This window comes from Passer domesticus, chromosome 1 (genome assembly GCF_036417665.1).
Source record: "Passer domesticus isolate bPasDom1 chromosome 1, bPasDom1.hap1, whole genome shotgun sequence".
In the NCBI taxonomy this organism is placed as follows: domain Eukaryota; kingdom Metazoa; phylum Chordata; class Aves; order Passeriformes; family Passeridae; genus Passer; species Passer domesticus.
In genome coordinates, this window is record NC_087474.1 from 115,898,251 (window position 1) to 115,912,517 (window position 14,267).

General features: G+C 44.3%; 1 protein-coding gene across 6 annotated transcripts in view; it reads right to left on the minus strand.

The window, feature by feature from the left end:
- Positions 1 to 14,267, minus strand: part of KCTD1 (potassium channel tetramerization domain containing 1) — a 99,143-nt gene that overhangs the window by 27,498 nt on the left and 57,378 nt on the right. For 4 of the 6 annotated variants that reach the window (XM_064435723.1, XM_064435688.1, XM_064435715.1 and 1 more), the window contains exon 2: positions 4,724 to 4,902. In XM_064435723.1, coding sequence (XP_064291793.1) covers positions 4,724 to 4,887 — 164 coding nt within the window. In that variant the 5' untranslated portion in view covers positions 4,888 to 4,902. Of the gene's footprint in view, positions 1 to 4,723; positions 4,903 to 5,354; positions 5,576 to 14,267 lie in introns of those variants that run through there. The other 2 variants (XM_064435706.1, XM_064435697.1) reach the window with 2 other exon arrangements.

A 14,267-nucleotide genomic window follows, 5' to 3' on the forward strand; every position in this document is an offset into this window, starting at 1 on the left:
TGTTACACAGGGAGGCCTATGCAAAGTGCAGACCACCCTCACCTCAGCAGGTCTCCTACCAAGACAGAAGTATCCAGCACAGTGCTGCAATTTGCAGGAGTTTGAACTAAGGGCCATGTCAGCATGTTTTAGAGCTGGGGACTGATAACAGAAACCGCCAGAGCTCTGATACAGGCAAGCAGTGCTGCCTGATTCACAGCACGCCCTTGGAAGTCTACCTACACAACTTGTGAAGGAGAAGTCTTTCTTGCAAACTGTCAAAAAAGGCCAAGGACAGTCTGGGCATTCTCCTAAGTAATTCTGTGCTCTTGATGCAAAAGAAATCCTTACCAATAAAAAAAAAAAAAAAAAAAAAATGCCAGTGTCCTAACTGGATCCAAGTGTGTGAAATTTAATTTCCCTGAGGGCTGAGAGTGAAGATTGGGTAAGAAAAGTGGGACACGAATGGATTGGTTCATATGAAAACCTGAAATAGCCCTGGGCAGAAATATGGAAGGATTGTGAAATACCGTGTAAGAAGAATCCATCTTCATATGCAGGGAGTAACTCAAGATGGGAGATGTAGCAACACAAACAGATACTCCAAAAGGTTCTACAAAGTTATATACAAGGTTTTAAGTGAATTTTTCCCATTCTGTGGTGGGAATATAGGATGTGGCAATCCAATGCCATGGTGTTATGCAAATATTTGTACCAGATGACTTGGACAGACCTAATTAAAAGTTCAGATGCTTTGAACACACGAGATAGACAACACTGCTGATATTGCTGATATCAGAGATATCAGACAGCTGATGCTTGTATGATCAAAGTTCAACATCTTCCCATTCAGCTCCGATATTCAGCTGAGGTTGTCTTAGCCTGGTACACAATAACTTTTGGTAGATGCCATGCAGACAGCATTAAGGCTGAGAGATGTAGGAATGCTGACTCCAAGCAAAGGGTTCGAACCCGCTGCAAGATGATAATGCACTGGAAGGAGGGCAGGCTGCATGGGTTAAATATCAGAGCTAACCAGCCAGTGCTTCCTCTCCTCACAATCTTAAATCCTAACACCTCAACCTATTCTCCTCAAGCTTTTTTGTGACCACGTGGAACAATGGCACTGCATGTATGTGCCTGAGCTCTTGGGGGAAGAAAGGCTCCTTTAGCAGACCCACATCTTGGATCCTCCTTTCCTGGAATAGTTTTTTTTCCTGGGCTGTGAAAAAAACCCCTATTTTTAAAAAAATCTTTATTTTCAAAAACCAAGGAATTTTTAAAAAAAAAATTGTACACCCAAGTCTTTAAGAGATAGCTCTCTGTTACCAGATACCAACCTGAAGATCTGGTAACTTCAAGTAAACCAAAGGCTGTACAATCTGTGCAGGGGTGAATGCACCAAGGTCTACAGTCTCAGTGGAGAGAGCTACATAGAAGGACACCTATTCCCTCCTCAGGCTTTAAAAGAAAATTGCTATTTATTTCAACAGAGAGACCTCACATTAGTTCTTCTTGGTAGACAGGCTGATTCAAACTTAGGCTTCTTCCCAAAGCCTAAGTCTGGCAAATTGTATTACTGAGCTTCATGAGACCATGTTTGAGGCATGGTCTCACTGGTTTCTTGGGAGAACCTGAGGCCTGTTGATGAGCTAAAGTATTCATAGGGGATTTTCCTTGTGAAAACAATAGGTTCTCCCTAGTCTGGATTATAACCAGGCTCTTTGAAATTACATGCTGCTAGATTTTAAAATAACTTTGAGGGCTTTTTCAAGTATTATTTTAGTTTTGGAATTTATAATTCTAGGATTACTCAATTCAAACCATCTATTAGATAAGCTGCTTGTCTGTTGGATTGCTTCACCGAGTCAGCTTTTTCCCAAACACACATTGGTTCTGATTCTTTGGTTTCTTCAAGCACAAAAGCATTTGAGAGAAACCCACAATTGTCTTTCCAAAGCAAAGGGCAGGGATCCAGCAACAGTAGCAAGACACTTTTCCAGTCACACCAAGGTTTCTTTGGAGGAATGAATAGGTATCTGTCAGTAGGCATTTTACATGTCAAGGCACAAACCAGGCTGGGGAACCTAACAGAATTATAGAAAATGATCCCTTCAAGCTACAAGTCTTTACCTGATATCATTTAAGGAACTATTTTCTAAAGTACTTCTTCCAATTCGTACTCTACTGTCCAGGAAGAAGAAAACAGCGAGGTGCAAGATGAGGTGCTATTGGCTCCCAAAGGAGAAGGAAGAGTACACTTGCTCCAAAGCAAAGTATTCTATCAGAATAGGTCTCCCTCACACCAGCAAGTCAGAGTGACTCCAGAGCTGCTGGTTTGAATATCACCCTTTCAATCTCACAGAGAAAGATGACTCTGGTACCTGGCCCACAGATGAAAGGTTCATTTTAGGCTTCTGGCCCTTAGACTACATGTAATACGAGTCAGAAACCTAATGACTTTCGTGTCTCAACCTGTTACATGGTGGAGCCTGCAACTGATGCCTTGACTCATCCCTGGAGCACTGCTCTTTCAGGCAAGATAATCAAGACCTTATTTTTCATAGACAATACTTCATATAACAGTAAGTCTCAGGAGGTTTCAACGGGCCCAAAAATATCTATGAGACCTTCCTTAGTTTTGATATCATTCACACATGTGACATTGGCAGAAAAAGAAACATATAAGCAATGTTGACAAAAACCTTCTGCTAAAGTTGAGTAATGAAGTTAGAGTCTAGGTAGATATAAAACTGACCAGGGTCAAGCTCCAAGAAACTATTTGTATTAATGTCCAAATATTACTGGATAATTTTTACCTAGCACTCACTCTATATAAATATGCACAGACATATATACACACATATATACATACCAACCCTCCACTGGAAGAAAATCTCATGGCAAAATCTCAGACAAAACCCAAACAACTATATCAGGATTACTGGCATATTGCTTCATGCCATTGTCTTGACATTCAAACGAGTTTAATAATTGCTCTTTTGAAGCTGCTAATGTTTCAAAAAGTCTCTCAAGTTCTGGAAGTGGCTGGGAATTCCAGGTTCTAACAGCTACGCTGGAAATATTCACTCATCAAGAGGTTCAAAAGACACTGTCAGAACTGAAACACAAACACATGTCAGAACGACTTGAAACAGAATGACTATAACTCAGAGTTTGGGTTTTCTTTAAATTATGTTTGAAGAGCTTTTAAAATGTTTAATTTATTAAACTGGCTTTGATACTACAGGCATAGCTTTCACTTTCAAGTGCTACAATGGCTCAATTGAGCACAGAATATATTAAGCTTAAATTCCACTGCCACCAGACACATTTTTGAATGACGTTTTAGTGTTTCTTCACTTGAAGTAATATACTCTCTGTGAATTTGACATGAAAACAGAAGCAGCATCTTATTCTGCATACACAACAGTGTCAGACACCATCACTGCTCCAACTACCAAAAAACCCACGAAGTAATCACAGCTACTAGGAGCTGAACACAAGAAGCCTCTAAACAAAAAAAAAAAAAAAAAAAACACCCCAAAAGAACAGATTTGGTTTTCGAAGAACAGTTCAAGTTTTCCCAGACATTACTTCAATCTCTCCTGGCAGACCCAGGCTCTGGCATGGCTTCTTTAGCTCCCCTTCAGGAGGCTGTCACAAGGAAGGCCATGTGCTCGCTGTGTGTAGGGCTCCCTTCTCCAGCCCTGCAGGAGCACCACTTCAGCCCACCTCACTCCGTGAGCTGATGATGCAGGGGCAGCAGCATCAAGTGAAACCCAGGCTTTGAATGAAGCCACATCCCATGAAGCGGGCTTTGTGCTCTTTGAAAACTCAAGTCAGAGCTGTGGGATCAAGAAACTGAAAATCTCCCCCCTCAGACTGGAGAGAACACAACGGGAACACTGCTGTCCTCTAGAGCAGGACTGGACAGCAAAGGGCAAGGTAGATTTATACTGTGGACACAATGACTTCCTGCTCTGTCATAACCAACCCTTAGAGTTACATTACCACTGCACTGCTTGTCTGCCAGCCACCAGTAATGCCCACACACACTGCTAAACGCACTCTAGATTTCTTAGAGATGCACTCTTGTTCTAGCTAACTCTACAGGCACAGTTTGCTCACACATGCAGCAGTTCTCTCACTGCTTCATACCAGTGAGCTACCAGAGTCACAAATACTTCACTCAAAAGGTACATGAGAGTTAAGAGCCTAATTATTTGAAAAGTCCTAAGATTCTATAAAAAATATTCAGTTAATACTGTCTTAAGAGTTTATTTCATTCAAGCTTGCCTTTGCCTCAAGTGACACATCTGAGATGGTGTGTTGACAGCACAGGAGAGCGGTTACTGTTCCAAAAGAAACAAAACAAATACTCCAACACCCCCACCTTTGGGATTAAATGCAGTATCACTACAGTTTTTGAATGTAACAAACCACAGCATGGGTGCCCTGGCACAAACCCAGAATCCTAGGTAGTAGAAAATAAGTGCTCTTTTCTCTCAGCTTTGTTTTAGTGCACACGCATCAGGATTTGCAGAAGTGCCATTTGTCAGAAACACAGTGGAGCAGGGAAAGAAAAGTAAGTCTCTAACTGCCTACTAACAAAGAAAGCTAATTTAATTTTGAAACAAAAGCAGCTAAATTCATCATTCTGAGACAGCCCCAGGACGTCCAAGCACGAAAAGGAAGAAAAGGAGTTTGCCAAAGACATGCAGAAGAAGCTTTTTAAAGTTACCTGGAATCGGGATATTTTGTAAGCGTGGCCAAGCTGCTGGTATACATGTGCCCACCCACATCAATGTGAACTGGTGCGTTGGACTTTGTGAGCTGTGCTGGAGTGGGGATGCCTTGATTGTTCAATGGAGATGCAGGGGATCTAGTGATCAGAGGTCTTGACATATTGGGCCGACTGTCCTGTGGAAAGATAGACCTGGGTTAATGATCTCCTTAAAAACCTTACAGAAACCCCCAGTCTTGAATCAATAGCACTGTCTCGTAGCCTCAGATTATGACTTTTATCTTAGTAAAGCACAGACAAATATTCGGCAGTTTTTAAAACTAATCTTGCCCCGAGAGTTTGAAATGGCTACATTTTAAGTAAGTGGGGCAAAACGCACCGATGAAACCCACAAAGAAGAAATCACGTTCAAAAACAAGTTTTTCCTAAACACTATTCGCGACAGTCAACCCGTACCGACAAAAAGGGTCATTCTCATTTTTAAGAGCTGATGAAAGCACTAACAGAAAGAGATACAGACAAAAAGACTGAGAACAACATTTTCCTCAACTGAGACAACCCCAGGTAGACTTTCTGTTCCTTCCCAAGCCCTCCGTCCCTGCCGTACCACCAGAACAGGAATACAAACCCTCAACTCCTCCATCCTGCACACTCTTCTCTTGAATCCCCAATTCACATAGCACAGCAACAGAAGCACAAACACCTGGACTAGTCAACTGCTCATGGGCTGCAGACCACTGGACACCGGCAGCTTTTGAGAAAGACATTTTCCATTTAAAAGTTACACGTATGGCGCCAGCTGCCCCCGCGGGTGCGGTGTGCGCGGCTCCGGGCCCGGCGGCCGCGGGGCGCGGAGCGGCAGCCGGGGCTCCGCGGCCCGAACCGGCTCCGGGTCACGGCGGCCCGAACCTGCCCCGGGTCACGGCGGCCCGAACCGGCTCCGGGTCACGGCGGCCCGAACCAGCTCCCGGTCACGGCGGGCCGAACCGGCCCCGGGTCACGGCAGCCCGAACCGGCTCCCGGTCACGGCGGCCCGAACCGGCTCCCGGTCACGGCGGCAGCGCCGCAGCAGCAGCAGCGCGCAGAGAGCAGAGCGAGCAGCGGCCGCCTGCGCGCTGCGGGTGGGGCCGGGCAGGGCCGGGCAGGGCAGGGCAGGGCGGTGAGCCGGAGCCAGGAAGGCAGGCGGCAGGCAAAGTTGGGGATTGGAATAGAAACGCGCTCGAGAGCGGTTTTGAGGCAGCCCCGCTTTCGACTGAAGGACAGCTCCACGCGGGGTGGAATCTTATAGGGATGCCCTGAGAACTACAAGCCCTTGCAAATGACCGAGTTTTACATTTAAAAGGTAAGCAAAGCAGCGAGAAGTCAGATACACTTCATCACAAAACTCCCTTTGTTCTTTCAACACCGTCTTTCAGCTGCACAGAGTAATGGATTCCTTGTAAACATCTCCTCGGAGCCAGGCAGCAAACCTCAGCAAGGCATCAGAGAGAGTTACGGGACCAGCAAAGCCCGCCGCCGCCAAAAACCGCGTTTCTCCATTTTTCATGGCTGCTGAAGGGCTCCAATCACACATGAGCCAGGTAATCGTCTGGCTGAAATGATTTACAGGCCAACGTTGCACAATAAATCCGAGTAGTATGTAACAAAAGGCATCTATAAACCACAAGGTACTTGACTAATTTTCTTTCATACGCAAAAGCAAGCTTAGGTCTAATACTGATAAAAACTAAGGGAATGAAGAAAAACATCTAGTTTGGATGTTGGGGGGGAGGGAAGGGTTGGGTTTCTTCTCTTTCTTTATAAGCAGAAGTTAATATAAATCTGCAGAAATACCAGGCTTAATCACTACAATTGCTGGAGGAGATGCCTGCAGCGCAAAGAAGACAAGTCCAGACAAAATAAGGTACACACGCTATGCAAAACTAATGTCTGCTACAAATGCTATGTGGTACAACCACCACCCAAGATGCTACTGATCTGCAGAGCGGTATTTAGTAAAATAATGAAGAAAAAATTAAAAACAACAACTACAAAGGTGAAAGTAAGAAGTCGAGGACTGATACAAACTAGGGGTGGGGGGAGCATGTGTTGGACGATTGGCAGGAAGAAAGCAGCAGGTCTGAGGAACACATTTCAGTGCTTAAAAGCAGACAGTTTGGCAAAAATAGAGATAAAATTATCAGTGAATGTTGAGACTAAAACGACAAATAAATTCTGCAACTTGTACGAGACAGACACCAGCAGGTCCCTTCACAGGATCCTCTCTGGCAGAAAAAACATAGCTCCCTTGCAATTTAGCACAGTGCAGCACCACCGAGTCTGTCACAGTTTTTCAATTGGACACATTCTCCTGTATACCATGCCTGGGGCTGCTCGAGAGAAAATGAACAGATTTGCAGGGTTAATATTGTAGTTAGGCTGGAACCTCATTCAGCGTAGCTGTGATAGCACTGGCTGCACAAAACAGTAGAAGAATGTGTAGTATAAACATCACTGCCAGGATGGGAGATAGGTTGAGGACCGTGGGCATTTTAAAAGGCAAAAGAACCCACAAAGCATAAGAAAAGGGAACCAGTTTCCAAACCCAAGTCATAACCAAGCTGCCATTTACACAGTTTACCTATTAAAACTCCCAAGAAATAAAAATACTTTATAGTAAAACCTTTTGCTCTTTTATTTCACCCTCCTCCTTGTCAACGTTTCCTCTTCAAGCTACTTGTGTTTACTGTGTCTCATGAAACAAAGTCCTTCTTCTCAGTGGCTGATATTAAGCACAATAATGCTAACCTTGCTCCAGTCTCAGCCCACAAAGCACATTTCCCTGCATAAAAACAGTTCAGTACCATTTTGGAAATTAAACAATTGTATTTCTACTGCAGTTGCCCCAGAGAAACTAAAGCAAAAATGGGATTCAGAGAAGCAAGTCCATAAAAAAATCCCATTTTTTTTTTAATGTGGCACAGCTCAATAGCACCGTCAGAGCACAGAAGATCACCATGCAATGGGTACAACATTTAACAGATCAGAGTTATGTAACTGCATTAGTTAAATCACTGTATTGTTCAGCTATGGAAAGGACAACACAGGAGCAAAGAGTCTCTGAAGAAATACATGGCTTGCATTGGATTACAGCAAACGTGGAAGTGAACAAGCTTTGGTAAAAAGTAATTAAAACAAGGCACTGCTGGTAAGCTAAGCTTCCACCACCTAATGTGATTACAAATACAATTCCTTAGCAAGAATAACAGGTGGAGAGAAGGGAGTCAGAGAAACTAAACTCAATGGGCTCCAGCAAGCTATCTGCAACAGCTGACAACAAAAAGTCCTTGAGATGCTTTTCTTGGTGTCAGGCAGGTGAGACATGAACCCAGGAACGGGTTCAGAGCTCAGCCACGGCTGTTCCCACACAGGAGATCACAGAGGTTGTTGTCTGCCTTGGGAACTGCATCAGCTTTGTTCATGAGTGGGCACAAAGCATGGCCACCACCTGCACGGGCTGGATGGGCAGTGACCCTCCTGACCTGTCAACAGTCTGACCCCTCATAGTTTTCCTTCTCAAACATTTTATTATTTATCCTACAAAAAAAAAAAAAAAAAGAACAGAAAACAGTTTTATAGCAGTTCCATGAACCAAAACACTTCCAATACCCTGTAAAGCATTTATCATTATTAATATCCAGATGATTCCCCTCTGCCTCCAACAACTTTTCATAAAAATTAGTTCTCACTTTCACTCAGATTGAGTGTATGACTGAAACTACGTAATCAAAAGTGCCAAAATCTGTGTGCTAGGCAGGCTGATGGCAATTACGTTGTCTAAAGCTTTTCAGTTTTGGTTTAGCACACAAAAGCACTGCTCTTAGAGCAGTTTGGGGCTCCTCCACTTCCTTGCTGATATTTGAAGGAGTCTTTCCACAACAAGCAGCTCACAGGCACGGGTCTTTAGAGTATATCTGAACCTGCTTCACATTTTCTGCTCAAGGCAAACCCTCCTCTAGGCTCAACAAAAGCAAAAGCAGTCCTGCCTTAACTGCTCCTCCTGGGATTTACAAAAATCTGTATAATTTAGAAGCCTTCTTACCAAAGGGGGCCAAGGATCATGGAGAAGAGCTTACAAATCCCTTCTCCTCTCCCTGCCTTTTCTTCTATACCATCTTCTCCCCAAGTCCTCTCAGAAACATTGTTAAAGAATAAGCCTTTACACCTGGGTTGAAAAAAACCACAGTAGCTGCAGGGCTGAGATGTGCACTCGTGCAACTGGTCTGCCAAATGACACTAACATAGGAACCATGTCAATGTTCTGGTAGCAAGTGGAAGGAATAGGAGATATCTGAAGAACATGAGTCATTACAATGTGCTAAGTGTACAAAAATCAAAGACATGGGAGGCTTACTCCTCCCCTCAAAATATTAGCACTGGTGTCCTATTTACACTCCGTGGTCTTGAGTAAAGTCATCCTGGTTCCCTTCTTAAGACAGAAACCTTGACAAAAACCATGCCACATCAAGACAACCCAAGCTCAGGCACAGAAGGACCGCCATTCAAGTACAAACTGTCTGCTTGACTCACTGGACTGTGAGGATCATTTTAGTTTGCAGGTCAAGACACCGCTGGCTGGAATTATTTTAGCCAATGTCTTCCCTGTAAGCCAGCCCAGTTCAACCAGAAGTGTATGTGCTACTCAGTAGCACATATATTCCCCATCAAAGCCCCAGCAATTATTTCTGCTGAGAAACTCAAATTTACACATTTCTAACTCCCTTGGATTTTTTGGGGAGGATGAGGGCAAGCTTGTCTCATCTGTTCTAGACATTAGAATGAATAATCATGCAGTAGTTTATTCTAACGTATCAAGTCAGTCTGTGTTCATTATCCTTTCTTCACAACAGAGACACATGAGACAGATACTTCTCCTCACAAAAGCTTGGTGCCCGGGAACAACTGCAAACAGCAGTTAACACATCCACATCAGCCACCTCCAGCAGAAGAGTCTGAACACATATATCCCACTGTATGGGGAATGAATCCAAGCAGCAAACAAACTTCACAAGCTGGTGTCAAATCCCTTCTCCTCCAGTACAGAGCAGAAATCACTCAAGTGTCAGGGACATGTGTGTGCCTGCACTCTGAAATAAACAGCAGGCTGATGCTCCGGGTTGCTTGTGGGATGGGGGAAAGTGCAGCTCGAGAACCTCATCCAAACCAGGAACATTAGGACTGCTCTTGGATTTGGCTCCTGCACAAGTGTCACCATTTTGAAGATGCACTTTTTCAAAACAAACATTTCATTAAAGATTAAAAAAATAATCATCATCAGGTCTCACCACAATGCTTAGACAAGTATCCCCCCCTTTTTTTGAATTCAGCAAAAAGAGTTGCCACAACAAAGAGGCTGGAGAAAGCATTTATTCAACATAAACAATATCAGTATAGTACAAACAGCACTTCTGGAAGGTGTAGCAAGCAGGCAGAGATACAAAGCTACGTGTCCAAGAAACCCAGGAGCTTATCTTGCTGGAAAGGGAAAATCCCACCCTGGGTACCTCTATGGGCTGGTGATGTCCTCACAACAAATTCTCTGGCTGTGGCTCTGGTACTCAGCATCTACAGATGACACCAAACTGGGCTGGTCCCTCAGACACAGCCCTGCAAGGTGGTCAAAGATGACCATGTGCATCACACAGAGCATGCAAACTGCATTCTGATCTCAAAGTGTTCGTGCCATCATGGTGCTTTCTCTTCACCTTCATTATGAAGAGCCCAGAAGCACAAAGAAATTGCTCAGATCTTTGTCAAAAAGTCTTTACATGTAAGCACATCCATCCTTTTCTTCTGCTTCTTCACCCTGACACCAATGGTCAGTAGCTCCCTGAGGACATGGTTGGGCTTTACTGCTGCCACTGGGTCTGCAAAACAAAGAAACAGCCCATTGTTTTCCCCAGCAAAAATATGCCGATTGCACTGTCATGTTTTGCCTTTCATCAATATAATACAACTGCCCTTTCTCTCACAGCTGCAAGGTTTAGGATTGCTGACTCTGAACATTAGGAATTATGTTTATAAGGCAGAAGTGCAGAACAATTGTGTTTGAGCGTCACACGAGAAATAGGCCCAAAACACAATCAGCTGCAATTCAATGCCACAGTAAGCCAAGACACTGCTGAGACTCAATAGCAATACTAGATTTATTATTCTGAATCTCTAAAGCTTCATTTTAAACCCTGAATGTCTGTCAATATACAACAGAAGGTCAAATTATCCTATGCAAGACTGTCAAATACAATGGAGAGCTTGAAAAGCAGGAAGGTTTTCTGTATATGCTGAGCCACTGAACTGCAGAAGATCGACTATGCCAAGCAGCTGCTCACTCCTCACACCACAAGTGCCATGCTTGGGGCACTCAGTATTATTTGCAGAAATACATGCAGCAATGCATTTTAGAAAGGTGGGTGTCACAAGGCCACCTGAGAGAGGGGACAGAGATACCCAGAAGGATCCCTCATACCCAGAGTGTAGGGTATAGTTCATTGTGAAACAAAAACCTTGGCTGAAACTCTTTCCTGAAGGTGTCAGGAACAGTACTGGGCTGTCCTCTCTGTATCCTGAAATAGTCCAAATGCAGATCAAGCCTACAAAGGTGATAAATGCACCTCTGGTCACACCAGAGTAGTTACAGCAGTGATGACTGGAGCACTTACCTGACGGGACAATTTTAACTGGTACATTCTCCTTGTCCCAGTGGAGAATGTGGGAGTGGAGAGCTGATCTGGCCCCTCAAGACAGGGGTCCCTTACAGCACATCCCAAATTCTGGCTGCTTTCAGCCTTCTCCTCCTTGAGATGCTGGCACTGCAGAGCACATACACACGCTAAGTGCTGCAAGCACTGGAGAGACGAGGTGGCATTTCCTTGGGAAAATGAGCCTTGCTGGGATTTCAGAGCTGACCAGGACCTAGAATAAATGACACAGGTGCAGAGAACCAAAGGCAAGGCAAGGGGCTGAAGGAAGTGAGGTATTTGTTTGTGCTGGCTGGAGAAAGCTGCCTACCTGGAGATGCAGGACAGTTAAAAACCACCCTTGGACAAGAGCTTGGAGGCACCTTGATAATTCCAGAGCCCAGGAGCCAAGTCTATAGCACACAACTAGCTTGAGCAGAACAGCTCTAACCAGACTTGCATCAGAAACTTGTCATTAAGCCCTTAAGAAAAATCTTTAAGTGGACAAGAAGAATTCATGGATAATGGCAGAAGTCAAATGAGGGCCTGTGCTTACAGCAGTACAGCAGTAAAGGTGAGTCCAAAAACCTGGCAAAGTTTACAGAGACAGGATGTATCTTCTCAAGTGCTTATAAAGTTCTCTGAAAACCTCCCTAAGCCTCGAAACTGCAGACAAAAGTTTAATACCTCCCTCAAAATATTTTATAAGTTTGCACTCTTTATGGAAGATTAACTCAGCCCCTTGCTTGTTTGAGTGAGCAGTGCTGAGGTCAGCCCAAATGCTGTCATTTATTACATCCCTGTTCTTCTGCACTGCCTACCCATTTCTTCCTTGGGTCAAGCAAATCCTTCTGCTGGAGGTGGCTGATGTGCACACTTGCTGTGCTTGGGTCAAGTGAGTGGCAGACATGGACAGCACAGAATCTGACTGAAGCCCCTAACACAAGCAGGATCTTTGGAATAGATCCAACCCACTGTATTATAAAAAAACCCAACCAAACTTGGGGGTCCAGCCCAGATTCACTACCCCCAAACACAAACACTCTGGTTTTCACCATGGAAGGAGAACTTCTACAGTCTTTAGAGGTGCCAATTCAATTCTCACTCAGCAAAAGCACCCATTTAATTTACAAGCAAAACCGGATTTGAAAGCTGCTCCCAGTTAGTGCACAGCACACCACTGCCCACCTGACACTCTAATCACAGGGTGTTCACCCCAGCAGGCAAAAACGTCCCCTAACCATGCTGGAGGACACGGTGTTTAGATGCAGGAGGACATGGGACCAAAGGTAACACACCTGCCATGATGCTGCTAAGGGTGTCCTATGATAGGGGCAGACTGGAGAGCTGGCATTTCAGGCCACTTGCTCCACCAATGGCTTGTCTGTTCTGCACCAGCATCTACTCAAATTGGCAATGAAACCGATTTAGCAGTGACCAAACAAAAGTGTAACTCCCCAGCCTGAACTGGCCATGACCAGTTCAAAATATTTCATGAGGTACACAGTGCAGTGCTTCAGTCACCTTCACTCAAACTTCTTTATCCTCACTTGCAAAAGAGGACAAGTATCCCATCAGATACTGCAGAAACAAGACAGTAAGCACGAAGTGCTCCCTTGGTCTGAGCACGAAACAACTGCAGCCATAATGGACACTTTAAAAAAAAAAAAAAAAAAAAAAAAAAGAAAAAAAAAAAAAAAGAGGAAACACTATTAGAAGATGAGCAGTCCCTGGGAAAGGCTTCCAGGTCTGAAGAGCCTTCAGCAGCCTGGCAGCCCTGCCCACAACACTACAGCTTCATACTGAAGTCTTTGCTTCTGCTGCCCTGAGGACAGTTTCATTTACTTTCCTTTAAACCTGGAAAATAGGTCGCTTTTCTTCTTGTACCTCTATCAAACCTCAGGTAGCAAAGAAAACGTGAATTTACTTGCACTTCATAGGAAAGCAAGCACACACAGAGGGAGTTTCACCTTTTGCAAAGGGCAGACATGACAGAGTACTTCCCCACCATACAAGGCTTCACTCGTTCCAGTGAGAAGCATGGATCCAAATATCTTGGACCACTTCATCCCTGCTGCAAGGGGTTTGGCATGCCACCTACTTTGCAGACAGCATACCTAAGTGCTCTGGGGCTCCATTCAGAGTCTACACCTCCTCCCTGAAAGAGGCAGCCACTCAGTCAGCTCTCCCCAGTCCCAGGGAATAGCCCAGCACAGAGCAGCCCTCCCACTGCCTCTGTGAGGGATGCAGCATCGGCCAGCTCATCTCCTGCGCCAGTGAAGGCAGGAATGTGACAGCCACCTTCACCACACATACATGGGGTTTGGACCAGGAACAGCTATGGGAACGAACAGGGGAACTTTGAACACTGCAATCCATCTTTCAACTGTTCCCAAGGAGACTACTTGTAGGTTGAGATTTATTAATAATGTAATTTTTGGTCAGACTTCTCACTCAAGTGCTGTTGCCTTTATCCACTTCTAGCAGGCACTCTACACATATTTTGCAAGAGTCTTCACATACGGATAAGGGAAAAACAACAACAAACACTCCCTCCTGGGTTTAGAAGGAAAGGACTTCTCTTTGCCAGAACCATGCTGGTATATTTGAATGCAAAGTCAAACAAATCCTTACAATTGGTGTCAAGATTTAAGTGGGAAAGAAACCAAGTGGTTACATCTTTTTGGACCAAATTTGCAATCTGTCCAATAATCTTCTGGTGAGAAGTAACACTAAAAAACAAGCATTGTTAAAATCTGTTTTGTTTGCAAGGTAAGATCCTATCAGCAGTACATGAATAAAGATTAATGTCTCGAATTGCAGTT